This window comes from Leuresthes tenuis, unplaced genomic scaffold (genome assembly GCF_036924035.1).
Source record: "Leuresthes tenuis unplaced genomic scaffold, fLeuTen1.0.hap1 SCAF_6, whole genome shotgun sequence".
Lineage (NCBI taxonomy): Eukaryota > Metazoa > Chordata > Actinopteri > Atheriniformes > Atherinopsidae > Leuresthes > Leuresthes tenuis.
In genome coordinates, this window is record NW_027325360.1 from 21,294,257 (window position 1) to 21,319,761 (window position 25,505).

Below are 25,505 nucleotides of genomic sequence, written 5' to 3' on the forward strand. Positions count from 1 at the left end.
CCTCCTCAACAGATGCCATGATGAGGAAATTCTGTTTCCATAATAGCTGGAACACTATGTCAAATGTTTTAAGTCATATTAAACTGACAAAAATAGGACCCTGGTAATGTGTCAGTGGAATCACCATGGCTTTGTTGGAGTGTCCTCCTCCCTGGAACTCAATGGTGCCAAAGGCATCAGTGGGGCTGAGCTGTGTGTGCTTGCTGATTGACCACTTCTCCGACAGGCTGTCATTCTTGGCCAAACGCTCTGCCTTATCATTCTGACTGGACGATATGCCGGGCGGCAAACCCACATGCTGACCTATTAGACGGCCGCAGCAGCACCTGGATAAGAGGAGTAAATAAGAGTGAATGCAAAACTGGCATATTACTAAGACTTTGACAGAGAATAATTGAAATGTTGAGAGCTCTGAGCCCCTAAGCAAAGTGATTGTAGCAGTAAGAAAGAAATAGAAGACGGAGAATCTGTGCGAGTCTGAGAATGATAGGTAAAAAGAAAGCTGCCGTAATTAGATGTAAGAGGTTGGCAAGGCTGTAGCAGCAGCTTGTCACCTGACAATCTTCAGATCGGGAGGAGAGGAGGGGAATATGCAATATTTTACTAGCTCCTGTTTCTTTTGTTTTCTCTTTTTCAAACATCTGTCACCTTCTCCCTCTCAAGCATGAAAAGACTTGGCAGAGTGATAGTCTTGAATTGTACGATTCTTACATAAGTGCACGCTTATTCAGGTGTGCTGAATGCAGCTTTCATATTCTGAGTTTTAACCCTACAGTAGAAGGGGAGTCATCTGAGGATGGGAGTTGGGAGGTTTTGATTATCACTTCATGTTTCCATCATCTCCTACCAAAGCTACTTTTCCGCTCTCTGACTTAAGCATGAGAACAAGTGCCAGAAAAGAAAAAGCTTCCCCTTACCTTCTAGTTATGGAAATCCGATTTAACAAACAAAAGAGAGGATTTCCTGATTGTCTAACTGAACGTGATGACAGGTACATCATGACAGATACAGAATGAAATAAACTAAACTACCGAGTTTGCTTTCCCATGCAGCAACAGTATGTGTAATAAAAACTGTGATTACATCAGTGTGGTGCTGACTTTGGAGAGCAGAATAAAAAGAAGGTTGAAATTGTGAATTCAAACACCATGAATCGCCTCCCTGAAGTGCTGCTATCATTTATATCGTGTAAAAGTACTTCTATTATTAAAAAAAAGCCTTCAGGATTGTGCTTTTCATATAATTTGCTGTAGATGTATGTGTTTCCTAAACAAACTTCCTTTTAAAATGATATAGAATATTTTACTGTCATCACCAGTAGGTCTTCACCTGGACTTCAATGTCAATTCTGCAGCAGCTAAACTTGTTATTGTGGTTTTAGGATGCTATGTACAGTGACAACGTTGTGATGCATTTGTGTTGAGTCTTCCTGGGATCCAAATAGTAAACAGTTGGTTTGAGGCATGATTTAAAAGCTCTGCAACATGGCTCCTAATTTGTTCTTTGCAGGGATGGCAATAACTTCACTGGACATTTGTAGCTCTTGTAGCAAATAATCAAATACAGAATTCTTGAAAAAAAACACTGCACCAAAATAATTGGGCAAATATTATTCATTGTGTTGGTGACTCTACACCAACATTATTCCTTGTGCAGAAAAGCAATGCTCGTTGTCAATTTTGTATATATAAGCTTCAAATCTGAATATTTAACAAAGGAAAAGTGTTTTGTATTCTTTAGGAAACAAAGAAAAGAAAAACCAAAATAATGTTTTTTCAAACTCAGTTTTTTTTACATTCACTATCTGCAGAATAAAACATACACATTTGAATGAAAGTACATGTGATTAACATAAACCCTGTTTTAACCCTGAACCATCCATCAATGGAGTCTTTCAGTCTCTGTTCATGATCAGCTTTAGCTGAAACAGCAACTTAATCCTCTCAAATGCTGTTCAAAGAGGTGTCTTATCCTCTATCATTGTAAAGCTCGTATTTGAGAAGGACGTACAAGTTCTGAGTAGGATTTAAGGTTATCCTGTCATTATGATTCCAGTTAAGGTTAGACAGAACTTGTAAATGTATGTGATGGAGCACTGTCCTACAGACCAAGGCCTCCATGGCCTTCTTGAATGATGTAGACTTCTTTTCGTACGATTGCTGGAATGAAGAATCTTCCAAAAATTAGCAGCAGTTTTCTGGTCCTGGTTTCTAAACCCTGTCAGTGTCTAACTTGAAGTTGGGATGTGTGTTCAGTAGTGATTCAACACTCAACCATCAACCTGCTCCATCTAGTCTCTCAATTTACTTTTTCCATGAAACCTTTGAAGCGTCTTTCCAATGGTATTTCTTGGCCCAATGTTGATGCTTCAACGGATGAATCTCATACAGTGATGGTCATGTTTCAGCCTCCTTTATGATACACTGTACTTATGGACACAGGAAATTTTAATTTTTTACTATGTGATGCTGGAAGAATTGGTTGCTGGTAGCTGCAGATTTCAGTGTCTTGCCATATACTTGCACCTTTTCTTTCCTAATGTGTTTTACACCACCCTGTGGACTAGATTCAACAAAACCTTTGATTGTCTGATCGTCAGGCCTCAGTAGTTTTTCTGTCTTAAGAGTGCTGCAATTTTTCTGAAAAGCAATTTACAATTTTACTACCTAGTGTCAAAGTAACAAGTTCTGTGGTTCATGTTGCTTGAGATAATAAAGAATTGTAAAAATGATGCACATTTAAAAGTATGTATCACTATTAGCCTCCTTCTTTTCACAAACGGATGTTCTACGAATAACAAAATCCAGAAAGTATTTAAGTTTATATTTTTTGCTCGTTGCAAAGAAACTACAACACAGTTTTTTTATCTCACGACTTTTCCATGATTTAAGAATAAATAATTAGTTGGAATAAAACACGAACACACCATATAAAGCATTCACATGCATTTGGACTCACCTATGGGGGTCTTTGGCACTCGCTATGATGTGAACACATTCTCTCTTACTGAATGCTCTTTCTATCCACGATTTCTGCGCCTGGAGAAATAAAGACAGAAGCATTCAGTCAGTTAAATAATGAGGCCTCTACCTGAGCATGAAGAAGCGACAACAGACAGATACCACATACTGGTTCCCATTATGTGAGGGCCAGTGCTTGTTCATAGCAGATCAGTTTTGGGCAAGGAAAAATAGAGCTTATACACGATCAAAAGCTGAAACATATTTTTTTAAAAGTACTTTAAAAAAGAAAAGATGATTTAGCTTGTGCACAAACACACACAAATAAACACACAAAGACTAAATGCACAGTCCCCCAAACATACCACAAGAAAAACAGAAATGTTTTCTATAATGCAATGACTCCAACTCAAACTGGATGAGATATTAGGGTGGGAACAGAGGAAGTGGATGTTAAATGCCCAAAGGCAAGAAAAAAAAAGCCAGAAAAAACATGATTTTTCATCCTTAGATACTCGTATGTGCAGTCAGATGAGCACGTGTGAGCCTACAGCATGTACAGTATGTGGGCACTTTGATTTCATTAACTGTGGGCAGGTATGCGTTCTGTGGTTGAATGCAGACAGTGAAAGGGTGCATTTATGAAACTGCGACGCCCTGCAGTCGCATCTGCTGTGGGTCTGAGTGACAGAGAGACTAACTGGAGCCAATTATCCTGCTGCTGATATGACCATAGAGACACTGATGACCCACAGAGGGATGCACTGCAGCACAGGATAAGAAAATAATGCACTGCTGTGATGTTTCCACGCATAGAATACATGTATGAATCCATAAAGGGTATGAGTTCTACAAACTCCTCTTAAGAGTCTGATAAGAACAGGATTTTAACAATAGACAAAAGTAATAACTGAACAAGTGCCATTAAATGTCCCAGGGTGAAGTAAACCAAAACTTTTTTGACATTTTCTTTTTAAATCCCTCAACAATATGCAATGTTTGGTTTTTATGTAATCTGCCTGCATGAGTGCTGCTTTCTGTCGCAGACTGTGACTTTGTGTTTATTTTCATGTCTGCAATGCTACGCTATTGTATGTTTACTGTGGAAATAAACCCAAAACAGTTGTGTGCTGCCTCCTGTTCGATGTGAATGTTCTGATTCTGTGATTATGTGAGATATCTATGTAATTCTTTTTAAGAAACGCTTCGTGCCTGAAGGCAGCACTTTGTGGATTGACACCGCCATTCTAGGAAGTGCCTGAGTGAGGTTTGGTGGCAACACCAGGGGTCCTGAAAAGTACCAAATGTCACAGTTCACTGACAACCAGGAGGGCCGGCAGATCAGACAACGAAGCCCATAGCAGTGGTAACACAACCACAGTGAAAACAAAAGGACATATCTGTTTTTCTGCTCTTTGCTCTGGGAGAGCTGCCCCAGCTCTTCTCCCAGCCAGCAAAACTGAGAGCTGCTTTCACAGGGCTTTCCCAACAGTCACAGCTACAACAACATGCGCCCCATCCGCCTGACTGGCCCTGTCACACCAAGGTACGCCAAAACCCACCGCAACCATCAACAATCAGGCTAGGCCTGTACACTTACCCTGAAACCACACTTCCAACGATTAACCATTACTCTGGGGGGCTGAGGGGGCTGTTTTAACAAATCTCCCAGGCCAGGATGACTCAGCAGGCCACAACAACACCCACCACCCAATTCTTTCCCTGTCATGCTAAAACTGTGTATTCATCCGCCAGCCTCTCCTGGCGTGAAATAGATCTGTTCAACAGTTGCAGAACACGTTGGTCTTCAGATTTGATCAACAATGGCAAGATTGCAGGTAAAGTCAATAGTAATAATCCTACTCAAAAAAACTTTTGAGTCCTGTAGGAAAAACCTTAAAACTATTGAACATAGCTGATGTAGTCCAACAACCAATTCAGATATTTTATTCCCTTTTTTATCCCATTATTTTTCAGTTACATTTTCCTCGTAGATGTGATATACTATACATATTTTTCTCTTTCTCTTCATCCCATACTACTGTGTCCCTCTTTGACTACTTCTCTTGCAAAGAGTCATGTTGTTTATAAGATTTGACATGGTATGATGAGATGGCACGTGGCCTGCACTCCATTGTATAATTAATATTTATCATTGGGGTGCACACGCACACAGACACACACACACACACACACACACAGGGACACCCATAGAACACACCATCTGTTCAGCAAAACATTGGATTGATTCTTCTGAGTGTGTGTAGGGCGTGTGTATGTGAGGCTGGCTTGTGTAGCAAGTGAGCAGCATCTGACAGCCTGTTAGGGGTCTTGACTCCATTACAGTCAACCTCCACCATCTTCTCCCCACCCCCCCTTCCTTCTCCCCTGCTATTGTATGTCCTCCTAGTTATTGGCACCGGCAGGGAGCTGAATGGCAAACCACATCCAATCAACAGCCTAATGTCTCCCCGCTCGCCCTTTTCCTTTTCCTCCTCTTTTTTTTATTTGTCTCTGAATTACTTTGTTTTCAGATGTTTAGACAGATGACAATATGAGTAGTACCCAGTATAAATTTAATGCTGCAGATGTTTCAACATTAGATATACTGCCATTACGTTTTTCTATCATGCCACTTTAAATCATTGTCTCCAACACTTTGTAAACCACTTTAATCAGTTCACAATAAATTTTGTTTAGTAGCTAGTTTAGCGATGAAAATGTAAAGAAGAATAGCTGCTTCTTTTTTAAGGAGTATCTTATTTCTTATCACATTTCCTTTTCTTTTTTTCACAATTGTATTCATATTTCAAGAATAACATCGTCAATGACATATTATCGTCATATGGCACAGTCGATGCTGCTTTGGATTATTAGAAGTTAGGTTATTACTACAGCTACATTGAGAACTGAAGAGAGAGTCATCTTAATGCAGACTGTATTCTTCTTCTTTTTTTGTAATCAACAATGAAATTAAAGAAAGAATAATTGTGAAGTCATTGGAAACAGATACTTAGAATACTTTCTACTCTCTTTAAAAGGTAAGCAATCAAACTGTAAAATTCTTCATTACTTTAGATGAAGAAAAAAAAACATTTTTAACTTTCTGGTCATAGAATTATTTAGTAAAGCCAAATAATACTATGACACAAAAGTGGATATGTACAAATAGTGATTTCCTGATAAAATCTTAAGAATGTGAACACTTACATTTGCCCAAAAATCTTGAGGACGTTTGCATTTTTTCTTGAATTGCACATGTCTGGTTTTCTTAACTCACCTCTCTTATGTGATGAGCTGTTCTGCTGTAATCATTCCTTCAGTCTTTGTTGACAAGAGTGTGAGATGAAAGATCCTGCTAATAAACTAAAGTGGACTAAAACAACCTTGATCAGACCACCTCTCTGCCGACAAGCAACTGATCTACTACTGAGACTGTTAGCACAGATGGAATGTGTGTGTGCGTGTGCATGTGTTGTGCATGTGTGTTGCTTTGTATTCATGGTAGCATAGTTGTTTGTTTAAGTAATGTTTAACACTCTTTCACAGTCTCCTCCCAACTCTCAGATCCACACAAACACTTGAGGAGCATAAGGAAATGAAAAAAAAAAAGAAATCTTTCACAATAACAGATAGTTAACTATTGATGCTTGATAATAATAATGTAGTTTCTGAACATCCTGAATATTTTAAACTCTGTATCCATTCCCCCTGATACAGTATGCTTCAGGATTTCATGATGTCCCAGCAGATCATGTAATTCAAATTAAAGCTGGACAGCTGTATTTCTGTCAGAGATCATGATCAACAGGTGTGTCTGAATGTCAAGAAGCCTATTAGGTAGAGCAAAATTACATTTGTCTTGCCCGTTCACCACCCTTGTTTTGTCCCTTTGTCATATAGACACAGATCCAGTCACAGACTTACGTAGACATATACATCTATGTGCATTTTCCTATTGTACTTACAGTTTTTTGCTGCTGTACAAGTGTGGTTTCCTTCATGTTTTGATCAAGCGTATTAAAAAACCTGTACTGTAGATCATACAGACCAGGTTTTATTACAAGACAAGTGGAGGAAACTGGGAACATAAGAATGTAATCTGAGCTAAATTCATCCAATAACAAACCTGTTATCATAACTATTGTAAAAACACACGCACAGAAACACACAAGCAGGAGCAATATACTGCAAGTGTAAGCAAAATTATAAGAAATAAGGCTGTTTCACCAAATCTGGTGTAAATGGAATCCATATATACATATGAGTGTCAGTACAGACATGGAATGCTTAGATGAGTGTGCCTAAATTTAAATCATCCAGATGCTGCAAGGCACCAGATGCAGTCGTGTGTCCTTTTGAAAGAACATTACACACACAAATACTATCATTTTGTCAGGACCCATCAGCATTAGTCCGTCACTCACAACATACTACTTGGTGTCTTTTTTCAACATATAATACAAAAGGTTGTATTTTAAGCCATATAAGGTCATTTTCCTTATCTTAACCAAATATGTATTTTTTAGTAGACCATTCAAAAGGTTTTTGTACTTAAACCTCACCAAATGATGAAACTGAAGAAAAAGAAACAAAAAAACACAACAATAATGGTGTCACACAGAACTGCAGTTTCCCAGGCAAAAGCAAGTGAAAAAAAAACGTTGCACACAGAAGCTGAACGCTGGGAATTCAAAACATGTTTTGCAGCTCCACTGCAAACTATTCTACTTCCTACTGTGGAGTTTAAGAGTGTAAGGCAGCACGTTGAGTATTGCCACAGCTGGTACACACTGACACTCATGCCAAATGAAGCCCAGTGTCTTTGTCAGAGATGTTATTGCATTTGAGAAAAAAACCTTGACCCGAGGATGAGAAAGAGTTGGATAAACCAGACAAGGTAGTAAATATTACAAGGTCCTTCTGCTTTCTCGCTTGATTTGGGGCAGGAACTAATACACATATAATTACAAGTTTACACACATGCAACATTACCTGAAAACAAACTAAAAATATTTTCACACACAATCTGTTTGCTATCTTAGACACTCACTCATGCTTGCCAATGCAAACGCAGCATATTAATAGTACGTTATGACTGCTCCTAAACATTAATGACCACTATGTGTATGAGTTACAGAATCTCAGCACTGAAGTGCAAAACCATGACAAGCACAGTTTGTGCTAAATTTGTTTTTGGACAGTAAAATGTCCAAATCTAAGCAACTGTTTGCAGAACATTGGCTACAGACATTACAGTGCAAAGTAATACAGCTTATACCGTAACACAATGCCAGGTTTTATAGTTACATTTACTTATTTATCAGATGCTTTTATCCAAAGTGACTTCCAAGTGCAAAGTACTGCAAGAGTATGTGCACCACGTGGTTTCCAATATCACAGGCAAATGGTTCTTAAAGTTTTCCCTCTGATATCTTGATATGTAGAGTAGCATGTTGTTTTAATTCCAATATAACTAGATTTCTTAAAAACATAATCCCCAAGACCACCACTACTGTACAGCAAAATATTGGGAGGGCTATCAGTATAAATGACAACAGAACGTTTAAATGAGGCGCCTTCAAAACAGTTTTACTTATAGGCAACTGAATGAATTGCTGTGAAATGCTACCATCTGTAAAATTTGAAAAAAATATTTAAATTATACCAAATTCCTTCATTTGCTACAAATCAAGTGACATTAAGAAGTTTTATTTTATTGTTTAAATAAACTGTCTTGCTAAAACTCTTAATTTAGGCAAGCCATTCTAATCACATTTAATTACATGATTAAGGTATAAATATAGATAAAGACAAGTTCAACTAGGACTTTACAGCCACCTTGATTTAAACTGAATCCAAATAAACCAAACCATTCTACTAATGTGAGACATTTTCCCACGCTTTCAGTGTTAAAACAACCGCTTCATTCTCCCATCTCATTTAATGTGTCATTGTCAGAGTGAAATAAAAATAATCTTTCATTTCTATGGATGTAAAACATTATAGCATCTGTACAGTAAACAGTAAAAAGTTGCATTCTGTTAAATGACATGAATAAAAATGTACTTCCTAACAAGCCTCTAATGGATCTTATGGGTACTCCCCTCATATTCTTTATCTACTTGATCTGATTAGCAGCTGAGGTCATCAGCTCTGTCCTTCTTCTCCACTGACCATACTGGGAGTGAATGGAATATTTTAGTCTACTGATGAATTTGGGATAGATCTGAATTAGGTGAAACCAAAAGATTAAAAAAAACAAACAGGGAGATGGTATACAGAGGATATCTTATTTGTTTGAATCTGTGAAAGTCCTATAAGAGGTAGTTCAGAGATTTGTATAGGAACAAGTTAGATGTGTTAGACAGTAGTTGCTTGAAATTATTTTACTGTTACTTTTACTGTTTGTCTGCTCAGGAGTTTTAGTGGCATTTCAGTGAGATTATGTATATATAATGCCAGCAAAATTCACCCTCCTCTAACAATCAAATGTTATAAATAAGCAACGAGGTAGATTAGAAAAACTGGACTCATTTTCTGAAGAGAGAAGCTGAAAAGCGGCACCACCACAGATCTGGCAGAAAAACAAAGTTTCAGGAGTAATTCTGAGGATTTAAGGATCACTGCCAACAATTTCCTCATTACTCATTAGGTACTTTTACAAACTTTTACCAGACACAGCAGATACACTGATACACTGCTGTACTGAGTCTATCACTCCGGAGTCTGGTGTGCGCGCACTGCCTAATACTCTGCACCTTAGGCCATAGCTGCCATGAGCATATTGGTTTCACACCATAACAATTTTATAACAATTTCAAAAACTTAGTCCACAGGTTTAAGTTGACCGAAATATTTCCCCAGTCTACATTCGGAATTTTACATAGAAGCAGTCTGAATCTGTCTAAATCAACTCTGCTCTGTTCTCCTAATAGTTGAATCAATTTAAGCTGATCTGTGATCTGTCAGTCAGGGTGTTGTGCAGCCGCTCTCCCACTGTCCGAGCACAGAGAGCACCACTAATTCTTCTCTCATTTTGAGGCCTAAATTTAGTTACATGATGATTGTTTTAATCTTTAATGTTTGATTGGATGCTTACTACCACATCTGTCTTTTATGTGACTTTTTCTGCTATAGCAGAGCAAACTGAGAGAGATTACACATGTAGCCATTTTGTCTCTCTCCTTCAACCCCATACAATGGCTGGAAACCAGGCTCAACGTCTCTAATTTCCCACATAATGTTATATTCAGTGAGTTCATCAAGATAGCCTGTGCTGGGCAGGTCAATGCACAGATAAATTGCTCTAGACACTAAAAGAGTGCTTGATCCAGACCCTCACAGTCTGGTGCCTGCCTCATACAGTTATTGTTTGCAGTCTTCTCAACATAAGGGACCATTTATCCTGCTGAGGCAAGCCTATAGTCACTGACCAGGACAGAACCTCAAACATCAGGTTTATCTTCCAGGAGGGGTAAACAGCATGCATGAAAGCGGGCCACATACACACCCACACACACACACACACATACTCTCTCTGACACAAACATAAAAATTGAGTTTCCACCTCTTTCAACATTTTGCAGAGTTGATTTACAGGAACACTGGGTCAAGACAGGCATGTCGTCTTATTTTGTATAAATTACTCAATAGTACAGATACATACTACTCCAAACGCTATCTGGACATTTGTGCAAAATAAACAACTCAGGCTGAGCCAAAGTCAAATCAAGTATCTTACACTTCTGATCAAGAGCTCCTTCCAGTCTGGTAAATTGGGAAGAAGCTGACCCTATAAATCATTTCCACCAGCCTTTTCTGAAATGGACAACATGTGATAATTAGCACAGTGGCTTTTTCTCTAGTGTCTTATTTCAGATAAAAGCTTCTATCCAAACCAGCCTCTTCCAGTTCTGCTCAATAACATTTCTTCAGCCTGGTCGTCTAAAAGGTGGCAGCAAAGTAGTCAATAGGAAAACACCCTAGAGGAGCTCAAACCAACTTTTCTCTAATAACTCTGTTCACTTGTAAGTACAGACATTATAATAAGTTGCACTTTTGAACCACATATTCAGAATACTTCTTATGATGACAAACAAAGTGTTAAAGTCATAAACACAACACAAGATTGAAGAGTACAGACCTCTGCCTCATGAGGAAATTGCCTGCAGTTTCATCATATCCATTATTGTCTAATTAGAACCATGAAGCAACAAAATGTTTAAAAAAAAAGCTTAATAAAATCCCACACATTCATAAGCACCAAAAATAAAAACAGAAATGTGTGTTTAAACCTTTTCATTTATCAAGGGATTCTTTGTTTTAATTACACACAATGCATGCATTCACTCAGTGCTGAATAACAGTGTTTTTTGTCTGTCATCCACCTGCCAAAAGCAAACAAAGCACGCCACGTTTTAAAAATTGGCTCTTACTTCTCCCTTAGTTGTTGCTTTTTAAGAAATCCACAGGCTCATGTTTAAACACAAATTCAGCAGTTATAGTTTTAAGGTTGTGTAACATCACAGTATGACGGTCAGCCTTAAACAGCTTATACTGCTGAGATTTTGGGCACACATATTATCGTTTGATGATCTATACTCTTTCACAGAAACGATGACCAGATCTGTGACAAGTTATCTGTGTCAGACCCCTCATCTCAGTGACCCTGAGGAAATTGTCTCTGAAATGATATGGGATGGGATTTCTGCTATCCTGATGAAAAACTTCACGGAGGGTTGCACTCTGATTCATGGTTTGAGTTAAATGTAATTTATGGATTTCATTACATGTAATGTCCTAGCTGAGAGTAAATAGTAAAACCTCTGAAGCAGCATTTTAATTTTGTTCAGCTCTGTATGTGCTATACTTGATTTATAATTTTTGAAATCTTAAACGTCCCTCAATAACTTAGATCCTCCTTCTCAACAGATCATATTATTAATCATTTTTATATGAAATAGACAACAGAGAAGCATGTTCTCTGCATTAAGTTGTACAGTAAATAAGAAAACAAAATATTTTGAGACGTTTTGAGGCGATCTAATGTGAAAGTATAGTGAAATTTAATGTAAGAGCGTGTTCAAATATGAAAGGATCATTTTTCTTAAAAAGAAAATTATCAGCTGAAGTATGGATTATGTAAATCTGATCAACACTGACATAACTACAGTATAATGGAGAATGAAGTGAATGCCCATGCATAACCTTAAACTGTGTAAATTAACTATGCTGACAATACATCAGGAATTCAATGCAACAAGAGTCAGTGGACATAACATGAAATGTTTCTTTTTTTTCAATATTCCATACACCTGTTTTGGCGTATTAAGCTGGCTCCATCCTCTTCAGCCTGGAGGAAACTATCGTTACATAGGCAAGTTTCAAAAGCATATTCACAGGTATGTATGGACGATGCCATCTATTCTGTCATCACTCCAACACTGCTTGCTTGTGTCATCACACTGTTGGCACCATGCTTCTCCATCGTGGCAATTCATTCTCGTAAGTATAGCACTTTGTCTTTCACAACATTGTCCTTCAGAGAGAAAGCCAATGTGGCTTTGTTTAATGGTATTTAGGCTCCTGTTAAGCCTCCTCATTACTACTGTAACTTTGTTGTAATGGTATCAGGTTTTATATCTTGTATGTTATGGGTGTAACAATGAAGTGAGTTTCTACTTTGGTAGATAAAATAGTCTTTCTGAAGTATTAGTCTTTGATTGTACACCTGAAAAAATGTAATACCACAACATTCAGTGGTGTAGTATTTACCCCCACTGGCTTCAAGCAGTGTTGAATACAGATTTAAAAAAGAGAAAAGTAGTGTTAGGTTGGAACTGGATGAATCACGTCTTTCACAGAGAGAAATATTCTATGACACTACACCAATAAGGAAAAGAACACTGAAAGAAATGTTTTACTCAGTTCCTCTTACTTAATGAACAATTTCATCATATGGCACTGAACATGTGTTGTTAGGTGTGTATGATGCACTTCTCCTTCAACAAGATATTCTCAACAAATCTGGGTGATTATCACCAACTGAATCATTTAGGTAAATCAAATACAAAATGCATTCAGTAAAAAACATTGTGTGATTACAGTGTCCAAGTGCAGACATCTGTTTTCATCTTGAATAGACTGCTGAGTGATATACTTCCCTACTTGTGCGCATGTGTGTGATGAATGTGTGAGTGTAATGAGAGAATGTGTGCTTGTTTTAGCCCCCGTCGTTTTCAATCCATCTCCTGAGGCTAGAATAAGCATCTCTCTTTCCCACAGGCCTCCACTAAGCCTAGTATATAATCTAGTCATGCAGGCTCTAATCAACACTGACATGGCCATTCTGTCTGTGATACAGAGGAACAGGTTTACACTTTGGGCAGGTAGGTACTGATACAAGAGCAGATAAGGAGGTTAGAGAAGGGAGAGAATTTCGGTAGAGATAGGTGAGAAAGATAAGAGGTGAGGAAGAGGCGGAGGTGTGTGATGTGGTGGTGAGAGGAAAAAGAAAAGGGGTTGAAAAGTTAGGATGTGACATGAATTGTATTTTAGCAGTGAGATTGTGATAAAGACAATAAGGGTTAAAATGCCACATGACAAAGAGAAAGAGTGAGGGTGAACAAAGACACAGAATGGCAAGAGGAGGTACCGAGAAGAGAGTCAACCGAAGAGGACATGACAGAAAGGAACAGAAAAAACAAAAAGGGAGTAGATTGTGCCAGACTTACAGAGTCAGAGGGGAGAAAGGGAAGATCGACAAGTATGCACTTTGTCTATGTGAAGAGGCGGGCAAAAAAGTGAGAAAGAGGAGAAGTGAGAAACCAGAAGAGTAAGACACAGATGAAATGTGTGTGAGGCAGCTACCCCAAGGGAATGACAAGCACTGCAAACAGCAGTTAACTGCAGTCAGTCTAATTATGACTTGTCATCCTATTTAAGCTCACTTTTGATTTACATGTGTGAAGTAGACTGAAATAAATTATAGGGGACAATAAATAGAGTTTGTGGCGTTGTTGTAAGGTAGGATGGCATTAAAGGGGACATTATGAAAAATATCACATTTCAACTTGATATTAAAAAACACAACCCTGTTACTTTGGTCTGAAAAAACATGTTGCCTAAGTCAAAAAAGATCTTTGTCAGTGAGCTGCTCAGATTTGCAGGTTACAGCTCACATTCCTCGATCAGAGTAGTTACACATCCCCATATTTATCTCCATTCACAACTTTACATCATGCTGCATTCACTGTATCTCAGAAGTGTGTAGTTTAATTTTTTAACATCAATTTCTAATCAGCATAAATATAGTTTAAGCTTGAGAAAGAAATTAGGTCATTTCAGAAGTAAGAAATTCCATGTTCCCATTTGTGGTTGAATGCAGTGTCAACAGCAGAATCCACCATTACAAAGACACACTTGTTAACTATCTAACAAACAGTAAACTAACAGTCCCTAACAGCTGTCAAAGCCATATGATCAATTTCAAAAGAAGCACATAACACAGATGATAGGAGTGGTGTGAAGAGGAGTGGTTCACTCCACCCCCAAAAACTAGGAGCAGAGGTGTAAAGACATACTTGAAAAGGAAGTTGTTGTACTTTATCTTTATGGTATTTTGATCACAGCATGTCACAGCCATTTAATAAGGACCACAGGAAGGATGTTTCCTTTAAGACTTGAGGTGTTCCTTTGGATAGCCTTATGTTAGGTTGTTCATGCTTGTGTTCATGTCATCATGTTAGTTTATAAACTGAGCCATATGGGTTTGTTGTTTTCTTGGAAGATTATTAATCCATCACCTATTTCTGCTTTATCCTGTAGAGGCTCACAGAGGCTAGATTATCCCAGCTGACACAGGCTAAACTTTGGTAACTAATCTATTACAGTGCAACACAAGAAAAAAAACATACAACCATACAAACTCACATTCTATCTTTTTATGTTTGGGTATTAATTCACATGTGCCTCTTTTTTCCCCCACAACTGACCTCTGTAGTGCACAGAATAGTTGTTATGCTTAGACTGAAAAGATGTCAGACAGTTTTAAACTCTAACATGATGAAATAACCAGTCCATCCACACTGGCAGGACTTTTGGCACCCTGATGGTAAGCAGTTAAGGGGATGAGGGGCTAGAGGGGATACTATCTGCAGTGTAAAAATAAGTAGAGAAAAGTTAATATTGCCTTTTATAGCGTTTGCTTAAAGTCAGCTTTTAGTGCAGTGCTGTGCACATGCTCTACTGAACATGAGAACATGCTATCTATAACATTCACATTATTCTGCCTCTGATGTTTGTTAAGTTTTTGTACAGCAAAAGGTTTTGGTTTGGCCTTTCAAAGACCATTGAGTCGACTGAAGCATACTTTTAACAGTACAAGTACAAGTAACAACTGTTGGTGAACAAAGCACTACACACTGCACTCCCATCCCTCAAACTCCAAATTCAAGTTTGTAGATGACACCATTGTGGTGGAGATTGTAACCAACACCAAAGAACACTGCTTACAGGGAGGAGGCGCAGTCACTGGTATCCTGGTGTCTCATCAGCAACTTGATCCTTAACACCAAGAATACTAAATTAATCAGAATTGATTTCAGGAAACATTATAACATAAACTGCAACAGTCTTGTGATACATGGAGAGGAGGTCGAATAGGTCTCTATTCTAATAGGTCTCATGCTTCAAAAATCTCTTTGTGCACCAGGCAGAGGATCTGATGTGGGGAGTGAACACCAAAGAGCTCATAAAAAAGACATTGGACTTTTTCACAAAGAAGTTTTTTTTCTGCGAACCCTTGGGTGAACCAGATCCCCCCAGGAATGTGACCTGACTTATGGCTGCACCTTGTGGCTCTCCAGCTGTACCTCCGAGGAGAGGAAAGATCTGCAGCAGATTACTAACAAAGCCCATAGGATCACTGGCAACGCTCTCCTGGGTTTGAAGGCTGTTTACTCCAGCAGACTTCTGAAGAGAGCAGAAAACATCAGGAAAGACTACACACACCCTGACACTTCCCTCAGGCAGATAAAGAGTCATAAAGGTACAGACAAACTGCCAGAGAAACACCTTTTTCACCTTAGCTTTGAACTCAGTGCTGAAAGTCTGAGCTGGACTTTGCACTTAAAGGACCTGAACTTAATGGATTTTATGATTGAGGATATTTGTTATTGATTTTATGGTTCCATTTATTTATTTGCTGATGCTGCTTAATTATTGTCGCTAAGTTTGTGATTGGTGCCAAATTCAAGTGTGTAGATATTTGCAATGACAAAATATCTTATATTATCTCGACAATATTTATTCTAAATCACAGACAAAATGTCAAATGGGGTTGATGGCATATATCTTCAGTGAGCAGCAATACTCGCTCCATTCCTTATCCGCAGGCGTTATTGCTTAAAACTGCTCCTCTCTTCATTTAGTGTTGTTTGCACTACTTCTTATTTTGCTGCTTTTGCTGTTGCACAGTGTGTCTTACCCATCAGACCACTGGTAATAGGTTTTGGCCACTCTGCAAGACCACATCATTATCATGAAGTACCACATTCAAGTTTCAGCTGTTGTGCCTCACAAGGTTATGTGTACATAAAATTATAAAGCCAGGTTGGTGTAATGAAGTTTCAGAAGCTGAGGTGGTTGAGACCAACAGCTGTGAAATTGGTTCTGCGTGACCATTGTATTTTAGCCTACAGGGAATTTTAAAATATGTGTATCTATGTGCGTGCGTGACAGAGAAAGAGATCAAGGACAGGATCTGGAAAAACCTATCATAAGATTGTCAAAAACAAAGCAACAGATTGGCTTTGACCGAGACTTTTCTCTTCTGTCAAATCCCACTTTGCAAGTTCTTACTCTTTCTTGGCACCTTCATCAGTTTAAGATGGATGTATTCTTCCAGTCAAATGAACATGGCCAATGATTCATTTCTAATATCAAAAGCCAGCAGAGCGGTCACACTGTGATTTAGATGAGCTTTCATTAGTGTGACTTTCATTCGGACTGTGACGAAGCCTTGTGCTCTCCAGGAAACAGACGGATATTTGAAATGTTTTTCGACAAACTCATAAAAAACAGATCCATAATATGTTCAACTTAATCACCAGTATATATTTGATGTTTCATTGTGTAACTCTGTCTTGCCATTAGCAAGTTTGCTGGTAAAAAATCTGTTCAACATTTAATTTCTCATCCATACCCACATGTGGTATAGATCTATTTTTTTAAGCATATTTGGAGTTCATTTTTTCAGTTACAGAACTAAAATATAAGGAGCTAAAATGTAAGACAGAAATGAGCTGCTATGCTATATCCATTTATCATAATCAAAAGCACAATGCAGTCTCACAAATATTCTGTACAAGACTTACAAACACACACAGTATCTGTTTTTTGTTCCTCCTTTCTGTCTGTCTCCTGTTGTTTTCAGCACAGCGTGAACAGCTGACAAGTTTCCTCCTCTGGCATGCTGTCAGTCTTATTACACAACACACAAATAACAAAACCCACAGAGAGTATACCCAGACCTTCCTACTTATAGTATACTAACACAACCCTTTGCTTTTTTGAAAATATATCTTTACAACTGATTTGAATTTCAATCATCCTCTGATTAAACTGACAAATTAAACCAAAATTAAGACAGAGAGAGTGGACCCACAAATAGCACGACAGGAACGTAGTTGAGGAGATGTCGCCGCTTGTCACCTGCAGCCAGAATGCCTACTGACAGGGCTGGCCTTGCTGCCAGTGGGGAAGTGTCTGTGCTGACCAGGGCTTAGAGCGTAAGGGTAGAAGGTGTGGGGAGGTACACTATTGTGCAATGAGCTATAACAGGCAAAACTCAAATAATTGAACATTTGAAGTTTTTCCACTTCATTATCCCTCATTCACTTCTGTGGTTGTCATTTATTAATCCATTTCTCAACTGACCCCACAAGTTCCATGTTCCTCTCTGGGCTGCTGATTTTCTCTTCTTTTTGTACTTTCTTTCAGTTCCTCTTATTCCCTTCTCATTCCCATTATCTTTAGCATCTAACACCTCTCATGATTTTTTTTTCATTCATATCCTCTTTACCATCCCTCAGCAGCCCATCTTAGCACCACTGACACAAATGCTGGTAGGGAAAGAAAATGTTACCATGGATACTGAAAAAGGAGACCCCATCCCCCCTCCTCATCCCTTGTTTTCTTTGCCCCTCATAACTGATATATGTTTTGGTGATGAACAGACACTTTAACCTACATACATTTTTAAAAGATGGGATTATCATTAAGGGATTTATTTTCGGAGCCTCTGTGTTTAAAAAAACAGTTCAACAGCATGATTTTTGTTCTCTTGTTAACTACTATTTTGTGACATGTTTTTAGGCAATGCTGGGTGATAATCTCAGAGACATAACCATGTGTGTCAGTACATTCATAATGGAGCACACATAGACAGAAAAGTAGAGAAAAACATACAAAAGAGTAATAACATTATGGAGAAATGGTTAACACAAAAATAAAGTTAATATCAGTTGGAAGAAATAAGACAATGTATGAAGTCTTCTCTGTTTATTTCTTCTTCTGTCCTTCCAATAGGATTCGTATGTCAAGTGGCATTTGACAAGGCTGTGAGGACAACTGACTGGCATGAAAAGGAAAAATTAAAATTAAAGACTAAAGCGCCAGCTCTGCTGATGAGAAAGCTTGTGGCTGTATGGTCCAAGCAAAAGAGAAATTGACACGTGAGTTTATTGCTGTGCATTCCTTTTTCTTCTGATCTTTGAACTCAATCACTGACACCAAATTTGCTGAAGTTTCAAAGTTATGTGCTACATGTGCCTGTACTGATAAAACTGATAAAAATCCCGTGCTACACTGTCACTCTAAAATGCTGTGTTTTGTAGTCTTAAGAATATGAAGGAAGCCTTTATAAAAGCAGTACAGTTGCATGTTGACATTTCTGACACTTGCTCTTTTCCATAGAAGACGCAGAGATGGGTAAGCCTCAACTTTTTTTTTTTATTGAGATCTAACTCTAACTTTCCAATAATACATGATGTTTGGAGGTCTGAGGAGACAGAAGACAGCCAAATATCTAAATTTCCCTGCAGAGGGCTTACAGGCAGAAATTCAACTGTGTGAATCTGATCTACTTTGCGTTTGCATACAGACTCAGTATGACTCAGAAAAGCTGTCCAGCTTTAACTACACAGACATAAAGCTCTCACCTGAGCCTTCATCGTATTGTCCCTCTATACCTTTCAGAGTATACATTACCCTCTATCTAACACAGCATCTTGTTTTGTGTGTGATAGTTTGTGGAGATGGACATAAATAAGGACAAGGAATGGAGCATAAAAGTCTGAAAGACTTATGGTGAGGCTGTCATGTCTGTCATGTTTTGCCTTTTTTGTTCCTGCCTCGTCTTTAGTTTTGCCACGTCTTCACGTTCCTCAGTCTCTCTCTGGTCTGGTCATCAGTTTCACTCCCTTCACCTGTGTTCACTGTCATCAGGTGCATTCACTCACTAATCACCCTCCTCTGTTTTTAGTCTCCCAGTTGGTTCATGTTCATTATCAGATCCTCACCTCATTCTTGTTTTGCCAAGTTGCCATTGTTTCTGTCATTTTTTTTATCAGATTTTGTTTTGTAATTTTTTTCGTAGTCATAGTTAAGTTTTTGATATTCCAGCTCAGCCGCTCCTTTTATTTGGATTTTGAATAAATCAAGTTTTTTTCAGTTTATATCTGCATACAGGTCCTCTATCATCACCTCCACACCACACGTTAGTATGGTATATTTGCTGCCTCTCACATGCTCCTCTGTTCTCCTGTTTACATAGAGTCATAAGAGTACAACAGAAAGTCTAAGTAATTCTTATCTTTAACTTCCAGGAACTTTGATTTTAAAATCTGAAAATGGAAAACTTTTTTTTTAATCAAAACAATGGTGGCTCTGCCGACAGGAACGTTTCTTACAGTCTTTCTAAAAGGCTGTTAGCTTCATCCTTGTGTGTTGTTCAAAACCTCCAGTAGCAGGTTCATTCTTCTTGCGACATGGCAGGTCAGCGTAAGCCCTTAGTCACAGTGACAGCAGAAGTTGTCGCTGCAGCGGCTGTCTGTTTGTAACAGTGAAAGATGTTTTACCAACAGACAGGTTGAGAAAACTGCTGTGCTTTCAGGTTAAATTAAAGCTGCGGTGACATCTTTAGTTTTGACAACAAGGCTACCGCTTCTGGAGTGGTAAAGTATGTCTTTCACCACCACTTCTCTTCAAAACATTTTTTTGTATCTACAGGGATTATCTACATCAGCCATTCTCAACCTTGGGGTCCCGACCCCAATTGGGGTCGCGAGATGATTTCTGGGGGTCGCCAAATCATTTTGGAAAAATATAAAAGCACAAAATTAATGTAGCTTCCGACTGGACGTTAGAAGGACGACAAGCGGTTGGTCTTAAACAGGCATTGTATTACTCAATACCAGTTACTGTCGGTCGTAACTAGGCTACACCAAAACAACAACAAATAACCTGTCCACTAGTCTCATGTCTGCCATTGTCATCAACACATCAGAGCAAAGAAATTTTTTTTCTCCTAGGTCTGCTGTCAGCAGGAGCGGCGGCTGCAGAAAGCGTTCATAGACGGTCTGAAATCGCAGAACGGAAACTTAAACATTACGCTACTTAAACATTATAAAAGTAAGTGTTGTTACATTCATATTAAATTACATAATTTCAAACAGAGAGTTGTTTTCTGCTTCATTGTTTGTCCAAAATTCATTGTATCAACGCAGCGTTTGTATGCGATTCTAATCTGTGCGGGTCAGATTCTGGTCAGTGAAGCACTCTGTGGTGAAGTGGTGGGGGGAGGGGGTTGGGGGAGAACGAAGAAAAAGATTTTTTTTATTTTATTTTATTTATTTATTTTTTTTAAACAGGCGCGTTGTTGTTTTAGTCACATCTGCAGCAACTTTGCTAGCTGCAAAAATGGAGCGACGGCCTAAAAGAAAAAGTGTTCCAGACAGTCAGCAGCAGCAGGGGTCCCAAGATCAGCCACCAGGGAAAAGAAGGGCACTGACCGGGCCGACACCGACGCTGATAAAGGTTCGAGGCTCCGTAAATATTGACTTTTTGAAATATGGCTTTTCCTGCACAACAAAAAACAGCGTTGACTACCCACAATGTGTCATTTGCTCTGAGGTGCTGGCACACGAGAGCTTGAAGCCGGTAAAACTTAAGAGACATTTTGAGTCAAAACACAGCAGCTTAATTCATAAACCAATTGATTTTTTTAGAAAAGTCTACTGGAGAGCGCAAAATAGAAAATTTTTGTTTTGAAGTTACATTTCTGGAGCAACCAAGTCCTGACCTTAATTCAATAAAATATTGTGGATGGGCCTAATGCAAGCATTTCTAGTGAGGGGGAAAAAGCAAAACATCAGTATCTCGGAGCTGAAGGAGTGGGATCAAAGTCAAGCTGACATTCTGAACTGATAAACGGCTGAGTTGCAGTTATTTCTGTACGCAAAGGTTCAAACACTTACATAGCCACTTACAGACAAGAAATACTGGAACACATTTTCCTCAATAAATAAAAATGAAGTGTAATATATTTATCTAATTTCTTCTTGTGGGTTCACTTTTCCTACTTTGTGGACTTGGGTGAAAATATCAAGATCATTTAGAGCATATTTTTACAGAAATACAGAAATCTCCAAATAGACCTCAAACTTTCAATCACCACTGGACATTTTACTTAAGAAAATCTGAAGTTAAAATTTTCACAAGAACCTTCATAAACCCTGTCCAGTGTGTACTGTTAACTGTAGGTGAATTTGCTGTTTCTTTGTGAACTAGTGAACCACCCTCTGTGGTTCCCACACGCCAAGAGCCTGTCAGATAAATCGAGATAAACCTTGGCCTTAAATTCAGTCTGTGGGAGGAAGAAGAACAGTAGCAAAACTCATTAAAAATGATTTGTATAACCTTCGCTTTGGTAACAAAGCCATTTAAGGATTTTGAGATGCAATGACTTGGAACTGAGATAAAGCAAGATGTTAACAATGATAAAAGAAAAAGAATTTAAACAAGTTTAGTTTTTTATGTCTCCCCTGTCAGCAAGACCTTTTTTTTTTGCAAACAACATTTAAACAAGTGAAGTCTATGTGTGAAATCCACATTTTAGTCCCATCAGCCAATTGTCCGCGTCACGTATTTTAAAACTAAAAGCAATGCAACAGTACTCATAAAATCACATTGAGTTTAACCTTAATCACTTTGTAGCAATACGTCCACTTTTTCTACCTATGTGCATACTTATTGCTTCCTATTTCTGTTTCCAGGAAATAATATTGAGTCCTGACAGTGAAGCTCTCTGAGCAGCTGCATTTTAGAAACTAGCAGCAACCCACAGCATTTGTATAATGCATTTAACTAAACTTGACAATATTGTTCAACAAACTGCATAAAAAATACAACTAAAATACAACTGATCAGTCATTCATGAATGTCAGAGTGCATCGCAGGATGCCATCAATTTAATTGGACACATTTTAACAGGCGGAGCATTGAAAAGACACCAAATGGACACCACATTTAGAAGGTAGCATGGTTTGAACCCTGTAACCATGGCTGCTACATTATCAGTCACGTCTAAACAAATGGTACAATTATGATTGCACAGCAAATAGAATTCATTAGCAATATTGTGACTCATTATTGCTAGTTTGCGTGTGTGCATGTGTCGAGTACGCTCATTACCTTAAGGCTTAAGCAAACATGAAAACCAATCAAGTAATAAATGAAACATTAGACAAGTTGCCAGGCAGACCAAATTCTTGTGGCAATATTCATGTCTCTGTGGATTACCAACTTGATCAACTTTGTGTCTTCAAATGATGTCTTTAAGAGCAGTTTTCTAGTGAGAAAAAGAAAGACTAATTTCTTCCCCCTACTCCTATATCTGGTCCTTTCCTGTCCATCTCTGTCACTGTTAATGAATGTCTGTTGTCGTGTCATTGGTGATGTGCTGTGGGAGTCTTAAGCTGAATTGAACTGGCAGAGGCAATGTTTGGTTTAACCACCAACCATGATGGGATAAGGAGAAAAAAAACTGGCAAAGAACAGCCCTCTGCAGCACATGTTGTGCACATGCAAACAAACAAGTATTTGTTTCCATGTTCTTCCCAGACTCAGACACAGTCAACAAGGTACTCAAGCAAATTAACCAGACACATTCATTCTCTGTAAACATATTGAGCACTCAGACTTCCATTTCTGGATGTAGGAAAAAGCTTTTCTTGCTTTGACAGAGAGTATAAATGTCCAAAGGCTGAGGCCCACAGCTTCATCGTTTCTCTAATTCTTTTTTCTTGTCTCTCGTCTCTGGTCTTCTTGCTCACTCAGTCAAGCTGATGTCACTCAAGAAGGATGCTTGAATGAAAAAAAATGCAGAACCATTATTCTGTTAATTGCACTAAATCTATGTACATTGTGTTAGATGTTTGCATCAGACTGAGAATTGGAGGGTCCATGGTTTTGATATGTGATGTACAGGCTTATTTCAGTCTAAACAATAAATCCTTCTCTGCCGGCAGCAGAATAATTACTAGTTTGAGTGTTATTTGTCTTTCCTCAGCAGGGATATGTGTCAAGTCCTCTAATTGGACAAAGAGTAAGCTGGTGATACAGTAAATGGCCTGCATTAACACATCATTACACCAGAAGGAAAAATTCTCCCTGTGTGAAAACATTCAGACTTTTTTTAGTAAAGCAAGGAAGAACGTGGTCACAGGAGAAACAACTCGTTCAATTTGTAAGGTTTCGTTTATCAGGAGATACTAAAAAAATTATGTGGTTCTTATAATTTCTTTAAATTAGGAAAATGCATCCTAAGATAAACAAGAACACTTGATATAGTTCATCATGTCATTATTTATTTAACAAAAACTAAGTCAAAATGCAGTCCACCCTTGCTGCTGCCAAAGAAATTAAGAAAGCATTTTGCAGCCAGGTGCTGCTAATCAAATCAACTTGATTAGCTGATCATCAGCAAGTGTGAGCGCCTCTTGAAAAGCAGATTGTTTTTCTGGTGCATTCAGGTCTGTGCTCACAAAATACCAATGAGGAAACATACCAGGAATTATCCCAGCAAAGCAACACTTGCTGACCAACAATCTGGGAGTTGTTTTAAGGCCCTTAAAAACAAAGATAAAGTTCTTGACAGTACAATTACAGTAAGACTGAACAACAACAAAGGGATGCCAGGAGAGAGCCTCTTCTCTCTAAAACGATTAACAGCACAGAAATTATAAGATTTCTGGAACAGTGTCCTATGGACAGACTGGACCAAAGTGCTCCAGAAAACCAAAATAGCATATCAGTACAAAAACCCACCTAGTGGAGAGGTGACAATTTGACCTTGTTTTACAGACACAGGACCTGCACACCTTGCAGTCATTCCGTTGATCGTGAACCTCTCTGTATACCAGAGTATTCTACAGTTGAATGTGATGTTTTCTGTCTGACTGCTAAAGCTTAGCCGAAAGTGCATCATGCTTCTAAAACTCACCAACAGATATATAACAGGATGTCTGAAAAATGAATTGCAACTCAAGCTGACTGAAATGCTGTGATGGAACCTTAACCCTTTAAATTATGCACTGAGAAAAAAGCAAAGGGGAAAAAAAATCAATTTCTTTGTAGCACTGATAATCAGAAGCAATGCTTTTTTTTTCGCCAATGGTTAGAGTGACACGTAATGATAAAAGTATGACATTTAAAAAAAATAATATAACAGTTTTTTTTGTTGTTTTTTTTCCATGTGGAGAAAATTTGTGTAGCAGAGATTTAGCAATGTAATGATAGGGCATTATAAGGAAACATGTAATTCCCTTGTATAATACTGAGAGGGGTGTGGAGGTGTCATATTGACATGGATGGCTGCCATCCAGTAACAAAAAAACAAGACCAAGCACCACAGCAAAGTTGCCAAGCAGGGCTAATAAACAGAAGTCGTTATCCAGCCCATATAGATTCTTTTTGCTAGTTCAATTTAAATGCAAATAACTATGTCCAAACATCAGTATAGTGTTAAGGTTTGTGCATTTAAGCCACTTAATTTAGAAAGCTATCATAGTGCCTAAAATCTCATCATTAAGATAATGAAAATGATTAAGATGACACATTAAGCAAAAATATTATATGTTTTCTCCTGAAGATATAACATTTGATATGAAAAACTTAAAAGGATTCATCTTCAGCAGCATTTTTGCAGCATTTTATATTGATAAGCAAAGATTAATAGTATGAATTCAAAGGTTGTCCTCAGAAATGAGCTGTCAGGTTAAGTGGGTCTCACTGAGCAGCACCATTAACAACATAATCACACAATCAGCACTGACCCAAATCACACAAACGCATGCGCCTAATCTATCACAGTGCAGCTGCTTTGTAATATAAAAATTGTCACTCACTTAGCTTCTCTTCCTGCCATGTCACCAGTGTATGTCAAAAAGCAGGCATGTGTTACAGTCTGACTCTACGTAAATT

The 25,505-nt window shown here is 38.2% G+C and overlaps 1 protein-coding gene across 6 annotated transcripts in view; it reads right to left on the bottom strand.

Moving 5' to 3' along the window:
* trpm3 (transient receptor potential cation channel, subfamily M, member 3) overlaps window positions 1-25,505 on the bottom strand; it is a 105,391-nt gene that overhangs the window by 61,597 nt on the left and 18,289 nt on the right. For all 6 annotated transcript variants that reach the window (XM_072388169.1, XM_072388165.1, XM_072388168.1 and 3 more), the window contains exons 2-3: window positions 2,959-3,038; window positions 125-326 (exon numbers count right to left, since the gene is read on the bottom strand). In XM_072388169.1, the coding sequence (XP_072244270.1) occupies window positions 125-326; window positions 2,959-3,038 (282 nt within the window). The remainder of the gene's footprint in view (window positions 1-124; window positions 327-2,958; window positions 3,039-25,505) is intronic.